Below are 20,372 nucleotides of genomic sequence, written 5' to 3' on the forward strand. Positions count from 1 at the left end.
TATTTCCAACTAAAAAACACCCTTAAAATTCAAGCTGGTGAAATGTAGGTATTGGAATTTGAAATAATTGATAAGGCTCAATTTTCCAGTACGAAATATAGCTGATGATGAGAAGTGTAGATTCTGTCTTGCTGCTTACAAATTTGTACATTGAACATGCTCAATAATTCTTAAGCAACATTTAGGGGCAGTGATCATATTAAATAACACAATAATATGGTTGTATTTTTCTTGATGACAATGTAAATTGTTGAAATGTTGTGTACAATAAAACTCAGGAGTAATTTACCATACAAACTGATGATGACAATGTAAAGTGTTGAAACATTGTGTACAATAAAGCTCAAAGTAGTGATAAAATTGTTATTTAAAGCCATATTATCAAGATGGTCAATTTGAAGATAATATATTCATAATCACAATCTAACTATTACTTTCATTATACAGTAAACAAATAATCATATCATATCACATATAATAATATTGATATTTAATCAATACCTTTAATATCTTTATACCCTAATATATCTATATCAATATCAAAGGTAAAAGACATTATTCAGGCTTCAGCTATATCCAGTGAATCTCTGAGTAACATGTTTCAGGGTCTGTTTTAATATTTCTATATATTAGGTATAATAATATTGATATTTAATCAACACCTTATCATTATTACCCTGATATATCATATCCATATCAAAGGGAAAAGACCTTATTCATGCTTCAGCTATATCCAGTGAATCTCTGAGTAACATGTTTCAGGTTCTGTTTTAATATTTCTATATATCACATATAATAATATTGATATTTAATCAACACCTTATTATTATTACCCTCATATCTATATCAAAGGGAAAAGACCTTATTCAGGCTTCAGCTATATCCAGTGAATCTCTGAGTAACATGTTTCAGGGTCTGTTTTAATATTTCTATATATCAGGTATAATAATATTGATATTTAATCAACAGCTTTAATATCTTTATCATTATTACCCTGATATATTATATATATCAAAGAGAACACCAGCTCTGGGTGACCAGGGCTAGATAGAAGAATAAAATTCTTATATAGTCATCTGTATCATCATTATTGTAGTTATCTAAAGATATGTTTTACCAGCAGATAAAATTTACTGTTATGTACCCAGGATGCCTAATGCCTGGGACTCCTACATTTGAGCAAAAAATGTACGAAGCAATTGTAGAAGTTGGATCTAATTTGAAAGGGACATTGATAGGTGAAATCATGCTTTATCAAATTGTAAAGCAAATATCAGTATATCTCTTTAAAATTCAAAGATAAGAGAAGAGGGGAGGGGGCTCAAAAAGAACAGTGATTTTGAATTCTGTGGCAACAATTAGTTGAGCATTATTCAGTGACTCCCAATTTCAATTATCTAGATGTTACCTATACAATTTGTAATAATGCAATTTTGAATTTGAATTAATGAGAAGCAGGTTGTATATAGAGCATGTAAGACTCATTTTTATGCAGATATCAATATTTGAGTCTATAAAAAGGGAGATTTCTTTGATAGTTTATTTCTATCAAGTTTAACTAACTCTTTAGTTGTGAGTCAGTGAGTTGTATAATTTATTCAATGAAGATAAAGAATAGAATATTTGTCATTAAAAATAATGTGTTTTTTTTTTTGACAGTAAGACCATTAGACTTAAGTTATTATTGATAATAATATATGGGTTTATAAATTGTTTACAATTTTATCAATTTTATAGAAATATTTTTCCAAATTTACCCACAAACATGCTTGGAAAATTCTTCAGAAGACTTGATACTGGAGTATAAGTATAAGAATTACTGTATCCAGATTATGCTAAGCGTTTTAAAGCTACTGCAAGAGTCTTTAAAGGAACACTGTGTGTAAACCTATGCTAGTGCCTTCTGATAGTAAAGGTGTGAAAAGACGTACAGTGTGGTGTACCTTGTCCAGACTGGTACCTTGTGTGTTCACTTTTTTCTACCATATTGATAATCCTGCATTGTACATCGCATTGGTCACCGAACATTGTCTTTTCTCAGCTTTACCCATTACCCAGCCACCCTTATCACTACGAATTAACAAAATTTCGTAACTACGCAACAGAATCTAATAAATCCATAAAACTAAATATTTATTGAAAAAACATTTATAATTTGACACCAGGTAAGTCCACTGATGAATATATTCTATTGATGACTAAGTTTGAAAATTTAAATTCAATGTTCACTCTAACAGGTTGAATTCATTCAACTGTCTACAACTGAATGATGTTAAATTAACAGGGATTCCGTAGAATTACGGCATTGAGACAAATAAGTAAGTGCCAACTCTTCAAGAACACCTGTTGTTTCTCTACAACTAAATGAACTTGTTTAAAAAAACAAGATTCTGAAGAATTACAGTATTGAGACTATAATAACATTCGTAATATTCTTTAAATTTCCAAAACCATTTGTCATTTGAATGTTCCACAATCACCTGAAAGTCTGTACTTACTTTCAAGTTTTCAAATCTTTTTTTTATCAATTCAAAGTAAAACTTTTCCTGTCAACAATAAGCTTTCCAAGAAAAGTTCTAAAATTATGAACTTTTCTCAAATTCTTAACCCAATATCAGCTAAAAGTAAAAGAAAAATTAAGAGATTTACCTGAATGAAAGAGTAGTAATAGGTCTGTATGATTTATGACTGGTTCTGTCCTGAATAAATTTTCCCCAAAAATCATTTTTCCACAATTCTGAAATAGGGGATTTCCCTGTTACATCAGGATTATTTTTTATAGCAAAAATATCATCATGTACAAAATCTCCATTCATTGAGTTGATATAGCATAATATACCCAATATGACTGGTAATGTATACAATGTAACACTTCCCCACTTGATAACTGAACTCTTTTCATGTTTTTTGTTCAAATTCGGCGATTTTGCAATATTGTTGTTCACTTCCATAACGAGTGTTCAGTCGCATATGAACTGTCATTCCAATAATGAACTGTTATCAACCAGGAGTCGTAATAAAGTTGAGTTTACTTCCAGTTAAAATATATAAACACTCCATCATAGAACATGTCAACTTCTTCATTCATAACTCACGGGGTACAGACTCTATTATCCAGCCCCACTGTTTCTACAAACAAACAGACGAAGACTGGGTGTCAGAGACTAAGAGGATCAACCGTCAATCATTGTCACATGACCTGTCAACCTAAAAATGGCCGCCCCCAGTAAACACAGTATAGCTTCAGCTTGTGCAAATGGAGATTTGTCGGTAATTTCAAACCTGTTTAAATTTATTTCCATATAAGATTGTAGCCTAAAGGGCCAACAACAAAATTAGCCATGTTCACCATTCAATACCATATCAAATTGGCTAGTTGTTGAATGCTACTCATTTACCTATAGTGTGCTATCATTGGTTTAGCAATGTGAAGGGGTGGGCTATCCATGGATATTGAACTATAGGCCTATATCAAGATAAGGGTATATATATTTATCAGTAAAAAAATGAAATAAAAAAGTTTAAAAAAAGATCCATTCATTATGGTGTTGAGCAAGTGCAAATAACTATAACTATATCCAACAAACACTTTTGAATTTAGTATACATGTACTTTTAGAATTAAAGTATCTTTTGCTATGGATGGCTGAAATGGAGCTTTATATAGATGACTGAATCTCTTATATCCAATTTATAGTTGTTAAGAGGGTTTAACACTGGTATCATCAATTTGCACCATACCAATTTTCAGTCAGAGGTCTGTGGTTCCTGCACTTCCAAAAGTGTTTGATGATGTCACTTATCGCAAAATATGCTTGTTTCATAAGTCCCTTTGTGATTAGTGCGTCATAGAACACTTAGTTTTTAGTAGAATTTGAGAAACCACAGACGTCTCATTGAAAATTGGAATGGTGCAAATTGATGCTATCAGTGTCCCTGATACACATAAAATTTCAAGAAAACTTCTTTCGTATCATTTTAAGTTTCTTGGGGTGTCTACTATTAATGTATGTCCACCCTTCCAGTATACTTTCATAAGCAATATTTAAAGTGGCTCTTTGCCAACTGCCACTAAAAAGAAGTTCACAAGGCCAATAATTATGAACTATACAACAATTAAAGGGACAGATGCAGCGTTTCCGAAAGTAAATCATACCTAGGTCTGAGAAACGTGAATTATTCCAGTAAACTAATCAGTAATTAGTTGTCTTTTCTTCATACACTGCCATATTCAGAAAATACATCTATAGAAATAGGAAAAGAAATTCCTAGTTTGAGATATTTTTGAAGGAATTCTGCGATTTTCATACATTTTTAGTAATTCTGAAGACTATTTTCATTCCTACAAGACTCAAATCAATCCCCCAAAATTGTGCAACTGTCCCTTTAAAGTGGCTTTTTGCCAACTGTCACTAATAAGGAAGTTCATAATTATGCCTTTTGGAATGTAAAATTGTACTGGAAGAAAGAAAAATCCTTACAAATCTTATTTTAAACTCTCTTCAGTGCATGAAGGACATTGACTGTTTAAAAAGAGAATTTTTCTGAATTAAAGACCACAACAATGGCATTAACTTTTATGTATTGATAAAATTAAAGACTATAACAATAAGATTAAAGACAGGAACAATGGCATTAGATTAAAATTAATATATCTTATTTAGGAAATATTATATTGATTGAACATTTGCCAAGTTAGTTGAATATAGCAGATAAATTATATTGCTTTGAAAGGTATTTTATAAGTAAATTTTGTGGGAATTGACAATGATAAATTCTCAAAGCTTAGTAATCCTTAAAAACTTCTAGCTGTTATTTTATGGGATCTGTAAGATTTGTGTCTTTAGCTTTGAAAAATATTAAACAGTATTGTAAGGAGGTTTTGTAAAATTTGTATGTGTATCTGGACACTGATAGTATTAATTTGCAATGAATGTCTGAGGTTCATACAATTTCATGCAAACTCTGTGTTTTATGACGTAGGTTTTTGCAGTTCTAAGCAGAAAAATGGAATGATGTAAATGGAAACCAAAAATGGCTCAATTTACATAAAAAAAAAAAACACGCTAGAAACCTCTTTACAACCCCTTTAAGTGATAATTCATCCTCCTCCTTAAATGCCTGTAATTAAACTTAATTGTAATATACTCAATGTATGTATTATGTATGAATTTTAAATGTGAAATGTTTTGATTTTGAATGTTATTCAGGGTGTAAAATATCTAGTAAAACAAGGTGAAGATATAAATCAAAGATCTAATGATGGCATGACACCTTTAAGTATTGCAGCTTTCTGGGGCTATGCTGATATAGTGGAATATTTATTAGATATTGGGTAATTATCAATATAAATTTGTATATTATAGTCTTCATCAGCCCAATAAAGGTAGAGTCTCTCAGTATTTTCGGTACTTGTAGTACTATGAAAGGTGCAGTAAAGAAAAAAAGTGAAAATTACACATTTAGAAAATGTCTTATCTATTGATCTTCTAATTATTCATATTGTACATTGTACATATCATTTGATATCAACAACAGTGCTCTTTGAAGAGAGCTTAGAATTGAAAGAGTTATCTCCCATTAGTCTTCAGAATGAACTTTCTCAATTATACACAGCAATATTATTTTTCCGCTTCGATTTGAAATCTGTCAAAGAAAAGTAGGACTTAAAAACTGCATTTCATTATGTAACAAAAATGAAAGAGTTATCTCCCATTAGTCTTCAGATTTATTTTGTTTCTACAGAGCAGAAATCAATAAATGTAATACTGGTAATAATTGGACACCATTACACTGTGCAGCTTTTCAAGGTCATGGCAAGGTGATCATGTATTTAATGAAACATGGACCTGATTTATATATCAAAGATAAACTGGGAAGGTACGTCACTGATCAAACTACAAACCAGCTGTTCTCATGAAATTTTATAGTAGGAACATTAATTGCATGAGATAACTCCTTTCAATTAGACAAATTCTATATGTTACAGGGTTCAGTTTCTTAGATGTTATCACACTCAGGTCCAAATCTATGTTATCAACCCTGTTTCTAATGATGAACTGTCTGTATTTGGTACAGGGTCAAACATGAGGTCTCCCAGCATCATTTAAATAATTGCTCTCAATTAATAATATAATATGTTGTTATCATTTCAGAACACCTGTAGATTTTGCTTCAGCCTTGGACTCAGTATGGTCATTCTTTGAAGGTATATTTACAATTATTCAGGACAATTCCAAATATACGGAGTAGTTCATTTCATTTTGAGGATAGAATAAGTTATGATATAAGATATATAAGTTAATTATTGGAATTACACTAGTATGATATTGTGTTTCTTTTCCACTAAAGTGCCTGTAAAGAGAATGGACTGCTTGTGTAAATGGTCCCACATCTTTCTCAATGTCAACTCCATTAACTGATTGTCATCAATCATTAGTCACTTTCACAAAGAAAAGTGTCTCAGATCAGACAGAGCTCTTAATAGCTTGATATTGTGAAGATGATTGTCCTTGGATGTCCACAAATATAGTCCATACAACTGCAAGCAATGATATTTGTTATATTCATATCTTAAAAAATGATATTAACTTTTCTTGAAAGTGCTTCTTTTACAATAGTTTCAGGATGCAAGAGAACTCCAAAATCTGAATTGATTAAGTTGGATATTGTAAAGAAAGTTTCACAATATGATTCTACTATAACACAGTCACCTTCAGAACGAGTTCATTTCTCACGTCCAGGCTCTGCCTATATCATCAAGACACAAACCACATTTCAAGATCATAATATGGTAAGGCTGAAGGTTGTAAATTTGTCAAAGATATTCCAGTATAAATTGAGAGATATATAGCACCCATCTTCACAATGTCAAGCTATTATAAACTTGACTGCAATAGCCACCTTTCTTGTATCAATGCAGCGTCTAGCTCAGGTGTATGTTAGCAAACACAGGAAATCAGTGTCCTCGACAGGATGTCGGTAAAAAATAAGATGTAATGGTTACAGTGAGTCTGTCGAGGGCACTGGCTTACAACCTAATCACATCGCTGTATTCTGTGAAACAAGATCACCCTTGCACACTAATGTTTGATCAAAAGGCATAGGCCAAACCATCCATCCTGTGACACAAGCTCAGGCAGTGATTTGAAGCAAAAAAAAAGGGATTCAAAAAAGCACCTTTTGTACAAGTCAAACCATGGCATCAAGTTGAGTTCCAAACACAAATACAGATGAAAAGCCTGTGTGAAACATTAACACAAATTCCTGTATGATTCTTGGTTCTTGCCTATACTGTTTGATAACCTAAATCTAGCCAGTTGGATTTTTGACAAGATTTCAACACATTTTTTCAGGTTACAGCTGCAATGACTGGTGATGTATTAGCTGGTATACCAGAAGACAATTTCACACCACCATCTTATCAATATCAGCCTGGTTTATCAGTTTTAAATAATTAATACCCTTTCTTGTGGAGTGTGGTAATATTGGAGACAATATTATTTAGTTTGATCACGGAAAATAAAGGATATGGAACTTGGTCTATCAATAATAATTTATCATCAATATGTTAACCAAATCTTCCCTTGCGTACGATATATAAATACACCTTCCATACGAAACTTCGCATCTTGCCTATCTTCGTATAGTCGCAGATTGTAGAATTTCTCTATTGTTCAGGATGTACACCTTCTTGTTATTGTGACAAAATTGTCAAATCACAGACAATTCCTTTAGATACTGACTTTCTGTGTCTGTGAATATAGCATAATAATGGGATGGGATTTGAATGGAATATGCATTCAGGGTTGTTCAGTTAGGAAATGAAGAATATTATTTTGTACTAATATAATTTTGTACTATATTTATGACAAAATAATATAAATTGGTTGTGTTATTTATTATTTAATACCTATCTTCATTAGCCCACATGGTCCAGAAAAGTAGGACATAAAACTAGATTCACTTCATTATTTTAAATATTGAATAATTTGTACACAAGTTCATGCACAAAATACTGTGTATTGGTAATGATCATTGCCATGCTTCAATTGCTTTATTTAGATAATGATCACTGAATTTGCATCAAATACTGTATATCGATAATGATCACTGAATTTGCATCAAATACTGTATATCAATAATGATCATTGCAAATGCATCAAATACTGTATATTGTTAATGATTACTGAATATGCATCAAATTCTATATATTGGTAATGATCATTGGATATGAATCAAATGCTGTATATTGGTAATCATTGCTCATTAATCAAATGCTGTATAAAGGTATTGAGAATTACATGGGCATCAAATGCTGTATATAGGTATTGAGAATTACATGGGCATCAAATGCTGTATATAGGTATTGATCATTACAAGGGCATCAAATTTGGTAATGATCAGTGAACGTGCATCAAATGCTGTATATATGTAATGATTATATCATGTGCATCAATTGCTGTATATAGGTATTGATTATATCACGTGCATCAAATGCTGTATATAGGTAATGATTACAAGGGCATCTAATTTGGTAATGATCATCGCAAGCTCATCAAATGCGGTTTGTGGGTATTGATCTTTAGACATGATCAAATGTATCACAGTAACAAACAGCGTTTTTGGTACGCAAGAATCATACAAGAACTTTTCCAGAATAGGTGGAGGTGGTACATGCAGAGTAAGTCTTCATTCAACACCTTGGATAATCAAATACCATTAAATAGGCCAAGACAGGAATCCCAGAACATTGCCAACATACACGAGACCCCACACCCTCCAGTCAAATTAGTGGGACAAAAATACTATACTATGGAATTATGTTCCAAGTCCTGTACAGGGCTCCAAATTGGTGTACAATCCAATGAAATCTCTGAATAGATGTGTAGGTATTTGTTCAAGATGTACAGTAAGAGTTTGTGGACATGGGTTCACAAAGCTTGTGAATGATTGGAAGTAAAAATAACACATTTGAATTCATGCCATCTTTATTAAAGATTTAATAAATTCTCTGGACAGGTCCCATGGAACTTTTGATGTGTAGAGTTCTCACGTTCTGCCAATTCTTCTTCAAAAGGGAAACCAAAAAGTTAATGGCCAAATTGACATTGGTGTAAACTTCTTCTTGGCTCATGTTGATGTGTCCAATACAGACAGACAAACACAAGACCTGAAAAATGTTCAAAATAAATGTCAAGTCATTCTAAGTACCCATTGAGCTGCTGTGTATTCCCACGGATGAATAAATAATTAGGTGTAATTATCAAAAAGGTTTCATAAGTAGTCTAGTGGCCTTATTCTCGAAAACTAAACGCAAGAAATTTAAAGACTAGCCTATCAAATAAGTTAGAGCATCTGATAAAATTAGTCTTTTCAAACCCTCGATTTTTTTTTTTAATTTTCGAGAATGCCTCACATCCATCCTCAGTGAGCGAAAGGATATCTCATCATGAAGATAATCAGCCTTTTCAGAAAACATCAACGGATGGATACAGACTAGGAACTGACCTCAGAATTTTAATCATATCAACATAGTATCTTCAGGTAATACATGCAACTATGTTTTACATCATTGGTCAATACATATTACAAATTTGGATTCATTATCAAAAATATTTCTCTATGTTGCTCAAAATTTGGCCTTTTACACCCATTAATGCATGGAGCCTTCATCACAAAAGCATTCGATAGAAAATGAAAAGTGACAGTTTTAATCCTAATGAGCAAATAGTTGGAAATATATTTTACCTTTTTCATTTGAAATTTGATGGTTCCCTTTACTTGTTGTACCTTGCTGACAAGGGATTGATTATGGGAGATTGGGGTAGGGAATTTACCAGCCTTGTTTAAACCTGGTCCCAATAATCTGGGAATCTGTTTAATCAGAGTCTCAGAGGCCAGGAAAGCATCGTATCTCTTGGCTGAAATTATAAAAAAAATAATGTTTAGTTTTCTGCATCTTTAAAACCTCATGTAAACAAAAGATAAACTGAGTTAAGGAAACTGAAAGATAGGAAATTTAGTTATTGCCAAACTCAAAGTCGAGATAAGGGCAACAGCAGGTTCTAATCTTGTATAAGGTTTTATAAGAGACTCTTTTAGTATGGACTGTTTTAGTGTTAAAGTCTGTTATTCTTGAAAAAGCAATCATTTCTGATTCTAGCCGAACTACCAGTTAGATACAGAAAATTCTCCGACACTACCAATGCCAAACAAGATTAATTCTATCTTTGACATACCTAATTTCTTAACAAGCTTCTTGTCCTTGTTTAATTTTTTTAGCATATCAGCATCCATGCAAGGCATTTCATTGGCCTTGGCTTGATCACAATGAATCTGATCACCAAGAATGCAAACCTTCATCTTAGGTTTTGGTATATGACGTAACCTAAAACATTAAAAAAAAATCTTATCCTCCTGCACTAACCAAAAGCTCATACAGATTTCTATGCCATTGTTTCAAATTCTGAGGACAATGTAAGCTGTTGTCTGGTCTTAAGATTTATATAACAGACAATTATGTAATTACAGTCTGAAAATGATGACCATCAAATTTACTGTTAATCTTGTGACTCACTTTCCTGCAAAATTTACGCATGCTAAAACTGTGTGCTAAATAAAATAAACCATAGTAAAGTTATTTATAGTTACCAATACCGCAGCTGGGTGAAGACCCAGGACACAAATTGGGCAGGCATTAATCAAGTTAATGCCCTACCTAATTATTTTAAGACCCTAGGATAAGGTCCCGCCAACAAAGTTGACTACCCTGTAGGAAATATTCTTCTTGCAAGAAACCCAAATTTCTGTCAATCTTCTTGCCTTGGTTCTTTCCAACACCACTTATCTTGTTAGATAGCATTGCAACTAAATATGGTGAGGTATTAGTGCAAGGCTTACAAATAATTTTTAACTTGCAAGAAGAATTATCTCAGGGTGAAAAAGAGAAAATGTCCTGGTCGTACTGAATGGTTCCAGAGAAACGCTTGTCCTTCTGTGGATCATAATTCTTCAAACCAATCTGCAATTCAATGGATTCAGTGAACTTTCTCTTTTTGGTCTTGGTGGAAAATTCAAAGATGTTGTTGATGGATTCTCTCAGATTATCTCTGTTGATCTTACTGTAAACAGAAATATATTTTCATATAGAAATGGGCCCAGATTAGTTGATATGCATTTCAAAGATATTCAGCCATTGAACATATTAATATTATCAACGTGGAGTAAATGAAAATCTAAATGAAATATGTAATATCCGACTCGTTATACACCAAAGGATTAATTCAGTGAAGAATCGGACAGTCTGTGAGATTATTGATCAAAATTTGAAGGGAGAAGGCACGTAAAATAGTCAGGATTGCATTGGATTTATAGAGGACTCAGATGTTCACCTCATCTTGCTGGCTGACACGCAACTAAAAGACCGGAAGGAGGAAGGCTATCTCTGACGTCACATGTCATGCGCGAGATATTACGAGAATAAGAAAAGTAGCCATACTGCGGGAACTGTGTCGTTTCTCAGCCAAAACAAACCAAAAGTGAATTAAAAATGGTTTTGGTAAATGATTAATGAGATACAAACCCAATTTAGATAACAGAAAATTGGCAAATATGGTGACTGACTTGAATACACAGGTTGTCTGTGCTGAGGTTAGACAAAAAATGATCATTTTACAGTGTTGTGAAATCAAAACAAACACTCTCTCTCTCATCTGCTCCAACATTTTTCTTCATTCACTTGCAATCATAATCCCATTCACATGATTTTAACCTAATTTGTACATTGAAGAAACTTAAAAGGTTTCAAAATGGATACACTGGTAATGGCAAATATATGGTCTTCTGTTTTCAATGGCAAATAACTAATTGTATTTGTGAAACCAAAACTACAACCAACAGTCACACTTGTTGGTTGGGTAGAAAATTATGTTTAGCTGAAAAAAAAAAATCTTTCCCAATAAGATTTATGTTTAAAGCTACGCAGGAGCGGGGGGCTGGCTCGAAATAGCTTTTAGTCTGAGTTTGGACCTATAGAATCCGAAATGTTTTTATAACATTCATTACATTATTCATTATTTTTTTCAGAAAGGAGGATCTGCTGATGAACCAAAAGTAACATGTATTATCCGGAATATGGTGAACAATCAAGCCACTACCAGGCATACAGTGACGTTACCAGTTTGTATGGGTGTCAGTGAAGCTGCTGCTGAAATATCCAAAATAACAGGATTCGAACCTTCAACTGTTTCTGTTACATATGAACGTCACAATGGAGACAAAATGGAAGAAGTAAGCTACTCTATCCATTTTGAGACAAAATTTGGTAACAGAAGCTAATGTCTATATGAAATTATATTTCTCACGAAGCCGTTATTTCCAGTCTAATTTATTAAAGATGGGTTCCCTCATTTTCATTTATGAAAATCAAAATGCTAATACTTATATAAATAGAAAGTAGAGATGTTCTAATGACTTGGAAAAATACCAGATTGTCTAACATGTCCATAATTAATTCATAATTAGCTAAATTAGAAGAGAATTACCAGCAGAATTCCAATGAGTTACCGATCAAAAAAGGTCAAAAACTTGAATTATATGCAATATAAGAAAATAATGATATGATAAAGAATACATGCTAATTAATTAGAAACACCAATTAATCAAATAGTTTGCTTAATTTGACACTAGAAAATAAGAAAACCCATCTTTAAGCCTGTTTCTGATATGAATTTAGGATATTTAGTGTTTTATTAACAATCTTGATTAGAAAGGTCTATGTTTCTGGGGTTTTTTTTTATGATAATAGACTCATTTGAATATTTAGTGTGGGGTCTTTTATTTGAATTAGGAACCATTTTGTTTTTTTCTTCATAATTTGCTTGAGTGTTCATATTTTGTCCATTTCAGTTAAGATTTGATGTGATGGAAAATCAGCCAATTTCTATGGTTTGTAATTTAGATGCTAAAAGACAAGATTTTTACGTCCTGGAGAAAGAAGGAGTTTCTCCTAAGAAAATTGAGGTAACAATATGATGTTACTTACTTGTACCCCGAAACCAATAATATTGTTGTCTTTTCATAATAAGGTTTTTGGACATTATCATGTTTAAGGGGGGAAGTCAGTGTATCCATGCGAATAATAACAATCTTATGTGCAGTTATTTATTATGGATAACTTCAAGGTATAACTTATCATAATTAGTTAAAATAATAGTTTAGAGACTGGATAAGCAATGCGTTTTTCACGAAAAGTAGGAAGGAGTACTGGAATCAAACTCTTATCACCTGAAAGAGCAAATATATAGATCAATCTATCTATTTAAGCTGATTGTTGGATATGATTTTCTCTGTCTGCTGTGAAACTTGATGTAGTATTTCACTCTGAAAAGTAGTGATGATAGCTGAAATCAAGTCTCAAATCTATCACCTGGAAAAGCTAATGGTTAGATCAGTACATATATATCCCTATTAATTGTTGTTTATGAATCTTTGTATATTTTCAGCCAACAAGTCCTGATTCGTCTCTGGGAGAGGCCTCAGGCTATCAGAGTTCAACATTACCACCCAGCTATTCTGCTACTTGTGATTCCTCTCTAGGACTAGGGTCTTCTTCTTCTACAGACTTTAATTCGTGTTCTTATTCTCAGGCTGTTATGAAATCAGATACAGGTATGATTTCTTTACTTGGTAAATTATTCATTGACTAAGACAATTTTATGGATAGATATCTAAAATATATTAATTACTTTCAAAATTTGAGTGTGTTTCTATTAATTATATACCTGATGACAGTCTGAGAACCATAGAAAGTAATAATTATTCTGGATATCTATCTATTAAATTGTCATCCTTGTTCATCTATAATTTGTGCTGTTAATATGCCATTTCAGTCTTCATTAGCCCACATGGTGCAGAAAAGAAGGTCGTAAAACTTGATAAAGGATAATTCATGATGTGTTCGTTAAGATATCTTAACAGTATTAAATTGAAAAAAAGATAAGAAAGCAAAGACATTTTCTGGCTCCACTACCCAAATAAGATTGATTAGAATTAATAAGAAATTTACAACATAGAACTATATGATATTCATGTGATATATAATTTGTATTGTAGGTTATACAGGGTTAGTTAATCAGGCTATGACATGCTATCTCAACAGTTTATTACAAACATTGTATATGACTCCAGAATTTAGAAACGCTTTATACAGGTTAGTAAAATCTTTAAATATTTAGTTCTGATGCTTGGCCCCTTTCCTCAATAAATCCACGATAAGAATGAAAAGGTGACATTAGGGAATACAAAGTATATTGCGAGATTTTTATTGAAACAGGGCCCTTATATTTCAATATAAGTATGTATCTAGATAAAAGGCATTGCCAACTTCAGTATTCTCTTGAAGATTATTGTCTGCAGTGCCTATATGTAATGATAATATTTACAGGTGGGAATATGATGGAAATGAGGAAGATTCAGTTAAAAATATTCCATATCATTTACAGAGATTGTTCCTCCAGTTACAGGTTAGTAGTGGTCTTTTATAGATGTCTGGCTGAAATTAGAATTGTGCAAATCGATGTTCTCAAGTGTCTTCAAACCACTTAAAAAACACCTCATTACAATCCATTGTAGCCTTGCTGCCCCTCTCTATCTTTATTTACTGAATTAAGTAAAAATAAGGAACCAGTATTACCATTGATACAGCTATCATGTATTTGATGGATTTTGAAAAATTTTAATTTCACAGAGACAGGACAGTATTGTTTGACTTATTTGGATAGTTGGATGGTTATATGTTTAAACGATTGAAATTTTTTATTGCTGTATTATAATTTCAGACTTCTAAGAAAAGATCAGTGGAAACTTTAGATTTAACGAAAAGTTTTGGTTGGGACAGTAGTGAAGGTATGTAACATATTACTTTAGATTGGAGAATATAAAAAGCTGTATTACCTGTGCTATGCAATTTGGTGTAGTGGGTTTGAATCCTCATATATAACAACTTCTGATTCCATATTCAGTGAATTCAAGATAGCTGAATTCTTCCACTAAAGTAAAGGGCATTGGTGTAAAATTTTCAATGGCTAAGTAATCTAGAGAATTTCCCAATATTATTATTTTGCTCATTTCTTCTTCACATGGATTTTGAAATTTAAACCATATTTCTTAATCGCTTCCATTATGATAAATTGTTTATCTAAAAGATGTTGGCACCTTTGTATGGACACTTGATGTTTTGATACTATTTAGCTATAGTTATGTTATATTCTGTATTTTGTGTAGTTTGGCAGCAGCATGATGTACAGGAACTATGTAGAGTTATGTTTGATGCTTTAGAACAGAAATGGAAGAAAACGAAACAAGCCAATCTGATCAATCAACTGTATCAGGGCAAATTAAAAGACTATGTTAAATGTTTAGAGGTAAGTATTATATATCATAGTGTATTTTGCAAGACAAATGAATTTTAAGTATGGTATATCAGAGTGCCTGCTCACATATTTTGAGAGATTCAGAATTAGGAAATAAATTCTGGAAAAATTTAGTGGCTGAACAAGAGGAAATATCTTTTATTTGTGGATACAAATAATGAGTTCTGAGTTCAATATTTGGATAATTATTGGGAAGTATACCATACTTATATTGTTTAAAATCTCTTTCATGCCTTAATGTTAATGACATTTTCGTGTCAAAAATTGTATCAAAAATCATCACGTTAAATTGAATTGTTAATTTTGTATCTATTTTGTAGTGTGGTTATGAAAGTGCTAGAACAGATGCTTATTTAGATATACCACTAGTTGTTCAACCTTTCGGCTCAAATAAAGCTTATGGCAGTGTGGTAAGTCAGTTTAGTACTTTATTTATAATAAATCATTAAGTAATTAATAACCATACTGTATGATAACTATATGATCCACACAAATAGAACCATAAAGACTCATATTCTATCAGTAATTATTATTTCAAAGATCAGAATGAATCAATATTCATTTTCCATATTCTGTAACCCCTTGTATCTTCCATTTATTGAATCCAGTATAATATGATTGATATAAGGGCATGTGAAGTTTAGAAGCTTGTAAGTATTTAAGTATTTAAACTATAAGTATTTACAGTATAGTTTGATGTAGTTATTATTTGAAAATGATATATTTATACTTTGATGTTTCGAAGTTAATTATTAGTGTAAAAAGAAAATGGTCTATTTACAGGAAGAAGCTATGAATGCCTTTGTTCAACCTGAAACATTAGAAGGTTCTAATCAGTATTTCTGTGAAAAATGTAATAAGAAGTGCAATGCTCACAAGGTAAGAGATGCTGTTTCTTATTGAATGAACATAATGTATCAAATATCCTCTAAGAATTAATGGGCACAAATAATTTGGAAAGATCAATTCCTAGAGGTTTAGCGGGGAGACAGGATCTGTGGGACCTTAAGTTGTTATCCTTCATAAATATTGTTATCATTTTTAGTGCCTGCTTGCTAATCTTTGTTCGACTTTGCCTTGGGTCGAGACAGTAACTTAAGATTTATGAACCACTTTCCCTTACTGTTAGTGTAGGGGCGATAAAAGCATCCTTAATGAGCTACAGATTGCTAGATATCCTATATTTTTACTGGTAAAACTTCTGCTTTTAAACCTTTCATTAGGAGCCTAGATAGATGCACATGGTTTTATTTCAATGTCTCTTTATTTATTCCAGGGTTTAAAGTTTATTACGTTTCCCTATCTGTTAACCATGCAGTTAAAGAGATTTGATTTTGATTATTCTACAATGCATCGTATTAAACTTAATAATAGGTAAACAATAAATTACTTTGAATTTTCTGTTGATAAAGGATTCCGATTTTATTATATAAAAATGCCAAATTGCCTTTAAGAGCAATGCTATTGTGTGGCATTTGATAGCTCCAATCAGCAAAATGGAAAATATTGCTCTAGATTGAGACAGAACACAATGAACCTTTTGTGCAACAATTATAGTATTGTGCATTCCCAGTAAAGCATTTATACAGTTTGGAAACGTGATATTCCATTCTTCTCATTCGAGGATCCACTCAGTTCATAATGATATTACTATTTTTAAGTGTAAGATAGTAAGAAAATATTTGTTATATTCCAGAATGACGTTCCCTGAGTTGTTAGATATAAATCAGTTTATTGATGATTTGGAAGAGAAAGGTGAAAGTAATAATGATAAACATGAAGGTGAAGCTGCAGCTAATGGACCTGTAGATAGTAGTGATGAAGGTAAAACTTGTCAACCCCCCCACTTACCCTTGTACCTCTCCCCATACACAGACGTTTAAGAGAAAAGTGAAAGTAATAATGTCAATGTTAATGATGAGGGAGAGGTATTAGCTAATGGACCTGTAGATAGTAGTGATGAAGGTAAAACTTCCCTACCCTCCCTTACTTCATACATCCACGTTTCCCCTCCCCATACACAGGGGTTCAAGAGAAAAGCGAAAGAAATAAGTATTAGTATTAGTTAATGGTCCTGTTGATAAAACCACCCTGTCTCTACCCATACATAGGACTTGTAGAGAAAGATTGAAGTAATAATGTTGTTTTATTATACAACTGTGGCATTATATTGGCTGGTGTTGCAACAGAGAACATGTGTTAACGTATAAGATTTTTACGTATAAGATAATAACATAAAGCCTGAGCAAAGCCCCAGGTATTTTCACCCTGTTTTTCTCAGAGATTTGTGGCCATAGATTTATATTAACTGAACCAGTATTATATATTATATTTATATATCTAATGATAGGTATTGATGAAGGTATAGAAATAGAGAATAGTCTATCTGGTACATCATCTAGTAGTGATTCTTCCAGTGTAGGTAGTGATGGTACTACTAATGATCACAGTAATGGTAAAAATATACTACAGATTACTAAGAAAAAGGTCAGAAGAGATTTTTTCATTCATAATTCATCTTGAATAATCTTGAATATAGTTTATTATGAAGCGCATGAAAAGGATAAAGACAAGGGCACGTATGCTCGAAACGATCTTAGCGCTAGGATGTCCTAGGTTCTTATCTTTTAGCATTGATTCTAGGATGTCCTAGGTTCTTATCTTTTAGCATTGATTCTAGGATGTCCTAGGTTTTTATCTTTTAGCATTGATTCTAGGATGTCCTAGGTTTTTATCTTTTAGCATTGATTCTAGGATGTCCTAGGTTCTTATCTTTTAGCATTGATTCTAGGATGTCCTAGGTTTTTATCTTTTAGCATTGATTCTAGGATGTCCTAGCGCTAAGACTGTTTCAAGAATACATATATTCAAGACTAAAATCAACACCCCAAAATGACGCATCTGTCCCTTCAATTAAGTTAAAGCCCCTCCCTTTGGTTTTTAGGTGTTATGTGCTGAGCTGAATAGATTATTGAATCTATGTTTGTGTTATATTTCAGGGGCCGTATATATATGATTTGTTCTCTATTATGATCCATTCTGGTAGTGCTGCTGGTGGACATTATTATGCCTATATCAAGTAAGTATCGTTCAGTTATTTTCAAATCTCTTTGTTGCATCTGTTTACTTGTCTCCAAGATTTTTTGTATGACAAAAATCTTTGAGTTTACCATATGGTCTTACCAGTCTCCTGTTCATGAATCAGCTTGTTTAATCTCAACATTCAATTACTTGCCAATAATAGATGAAAATTGGTGGGGCTCTCCTGTCAAAATTTTTATGTAAGAGCATGTGACATGATGGTTAACTTTCATCGTCTCAGAAGGAGTGGACAAGTAGAAAGAAAACTTAATCAAGATAAATAAAGATGTTTCTTATTTCTCTTTTCAGATCATTTGAAGATGGTCAATGGTATAGTTTTAATGACCAACAAGTTACAAGGGTGATTATGATATTTTATATCTCCATTTTGTGTCTTGGCATACTGCTATTATCTTCTGTGCTTTTCTTAATCTCTTTGGTAAAGCAATTGGGTTTTTTCCCTTTTACAACAAAAAGAAGACTTACTAGCAAAGCCATTATGCGACATACTCATACTGTTCATAATTTATTCAGATTATCTATTGATATTTATAGATAACCTATGATGATATACGTAAAGTATATGGTGGTTCTAGTGCTACCAGAGGTTTCTATTCTTCAGCTTATGCTAGGTAAGATTTATATTGTGTATGACATAAAGTATTTAATCCAACTGTAAAAAACTTACCATGTTAACAATATCCCAGTCTTAATGTTAAAAAAAATGGAAAAAAGTAGCTAAGTTCAATCCATTATCTTAGGACTTTAAAGGCTTTCTATAGCAACAAGGTGTAACATTGCAGAAAATTAACAAGTAAACCTATTGTATATTTTAGTTCTACCAATGCGTATATGTTGATGTATAGACAAAGAGACAAAAAAAGAAATTCAGGTAGTATTTCAGATATATTTTAGCAAATTTGCTGAGGGAAGTGTTTAGAATAAATACAAATTTAAAAATGTATTTTTATCAATACAATGTCCACCTATTGGTGATCAATGCTGTTTTGAGCTCCTTTTCAAGTAAAAAAATGGATTTACCTACAAAAAAAAGAGAACAGTAAGAAAGAAACAGCCTTTTTTTTTTTTTTTAAGTATAGCAACTTTCTACCAGCTGTTTCTTGTCAAAACTTCTTCTCATTGGTCATTATTATTTACTCATTTAAGACTGGGTTGACTGGAATAATGAGGAAATATGACTTATTTACCAGACTTGCACAGGCTGATCAAGATTAGAACCTACCACCACAACCTTGCAAATGACATACTGTTAAGTTGCTTAACTAACTCTGCTACAGGACTCCTCATTAATGACAAATGAACTGGACATTTCAGCTTTTCTGTCACCAGAAGAATTCCCATCCTCTTTACAAGAAGAATTGAGACGACAGGAAGAGAAGGAAGAAGCTGAGAGAAAACAGAGAGAAATAGATAGATGTACTTGTAAGGTAAGTAGTGTCACTACTCTACTAGTTTTCTTTACTGGCTGTTTTATCACAGACCTACTGTATGATTGCATATTTTTCTTACCCCAAAAAAGGGATAATTTCACAAAAACTGATAGAAAAGCTAGATACAAAATTTATTTTAATAATTGGCCTATCAGATGATATCACCTTAATTTAATTTTTGCAAAACAGGCCTCATGTAGTTCATGTGATGTTTATTTTAATGTTTTATTCTAATGAAAATGACACATAGGAAAAGTATATGACTAGTAATCTTTGCTAGCCAAGTAAAAAAAAATATTCAACGTGCAAAAGCGTATCTTAGAATTTATTGAAATTAAAAGTATACAGTGAAAATATTCAGTTACCTTATCTTTCTAAAAACAGATCTCACTATTTGATAATATCAG

General features: G+C 32.1%; 4 protein-coding genes across 4 annotated transcripts in view; 2 read left to right on the forward strand and 2 right to left on the reverse strand.

Moving 5' to 3' along the window:
- LOTGIDRAFT_230260 (hypothetical protein) overlaps window positions 1-2,995 on the reverse strand; it is a gene marked incomplete at its 3' end in the record, with an annotated part of 29,581 nt that extends 26,586 nt beyond the window's left edge. Inside the window, exon 1 of the mRNA XM_009047219.1 lies at window positions 2,650-2,995. Coding sequence (XP_009045467.1) covers window positions 2,650-2,951 — 302 coding nt within the window. The 5' untranslated portion in view covers window positions 2,952-2,995. The remainder of the gene's footprint in view (window positions 1-2,649) is intronic.
- A 224-nt stretch (window positions 2,996-3,219) lies between these two features.
- Window positions 3,220-7,905, forward strand: LOTGIDRAFT_203408 (hypothetical protein). Its single transcript, XM_009047220.1, has 6 exons — window positions 3,220-3,270; window positions 5,210-5,334; window positions 5,745-5,879; window positions 6,155-6,207; window positions 6,620-6,792; window positions 7,355-7,905. The coding sequence occupies exons 2-6, from the start codon at window positions 5,267-5,269 to the stop codon at window positions 7,457-7,459; spliced, it is 534 nt and encodes a 177-aa protein (XP_009045468.1). The 5' UTR covers window positions 3,220-3,270; window positions 5,210-5,266; the 3' UTR covers window positions 7,460-7,905.
- A 1,065-nt stretch (window positions 7,906-8,970) lies between these two features.
- On the reverse strand, window positions 8,971-11,431 carry LOTGIDRAFT_230263 (hypothetical protein). Its single transcript, XM_009047221.1, has 5 exons — window positions 11,393-11,431; window positions 10,967-11,122; window positions 10,241-10,389; window positions 9,750-9,922; window positions 8,971-9,171 (listed from the first exon to the last, which is right to left on the reverse strand). Exons 1-5 carry the CDS (start codon window positions 11,395-11,397, stop codon window positions 9,001-9,003), a joined length of 654 nt encoding a protein of 217 aa, XP_009045469.1. The 5' UTR covers window positions 11,398-11,431; the 3' UTR covers window positions 8,971-9,000.
- A 181-nt stretch (window positions 11,432-11,612) lies between these two features.
- On the forward strand, window positions 11,613-19,962 carry LOTGIDRAFT_156592 (hypothetical protein; the record flags this gene model as incomplete). The annotated part of the gene is made up of 18 exons (XM_009047222.1): window positions 11,613-11,651; window positions 12,087-12,290; window positions 12,909-13,022; window positions 13,505-13,670; window positions 14,115-14,211; window positions 14,446-14,524; window positions 14,840-14,906; window positions 15,285-15,424; window positions 15,754-15,843; window positions 16,217-16,312; window positions 16,710-16,807; window positions 17,130-17,257; window positions 17,784-17,920; window positions 18,433-18,512; window positions 18,824-18,875; window positions 19,070-19,146; window positions 19,351-19,406; window positions 19,850-19,962. Coding segments are annotated over 18 exons (1,833 nt in total), but the record flags the coding sequence as incomplete, so codon positions are not given.
- Between the last annotated feature and the right edge of the window lie 410 nt (window positions 19,963-20,372).

The sequence above is a fragment of the Lottia gigantea genome (assembly GCF_000327385.1).
Source record: "Lottia gigantea unplaced genomic scaffold LOTGIsca_11, whole genome shotgun sequence".
Lineage (NCBI taxonomy): Eukaryota > Metazoa > Mollusca > Gastropoda > Lottiidae > Lottia > Lottia gigantea.

What these genes read in the sequence shown, in the direction of transcription:
- LOTGIDRAFT_230263 (XM_009047221.1), bottom strand. An exon ending in CGTTTCTCTGGAACCATTCA is followed by an intron (nt 10,390 to 10,966) that starts GTACGACCAGGA and finishes TTAATGTTTTAG; the next exon opens with GTTACGTCATATACCAAAAC. An exon ending in TCAAATTTCAAATGAAAAAG is followed by an intron (nt 9,172 to 9,749) that starts GTAAAATATATT and finishes AACATTTTTCAG; the next exon opens with GTCTTGTGTTTGTCTGTCTG.
- LOTGIDRAFT_203408 (XM_009047220.1), top strand. Translation starts at nt 5,267, where the DNA reads ATGACACCTTTAAGTATTGCAGCTTTCTGGGGCTATGCTGATATAGTG. An exon ending in GAATATTTATTAGATATTGG is followed by an intron (nt 5,335 to 5,744) that starts GTAATTATCAAT and finishes TTGTTTCTACAG; the next exon opens with AGCAGAAATCAATAAATGTA. An exon ending in CATTTCAAGATCATAATATG is followed by an intron (nt 6,793 to 7,354) that starts GTAAGGCTGAAG and finishes ACATTTTTTCAG; the next exon opens with GTTACAGCTGCAATGACTGG.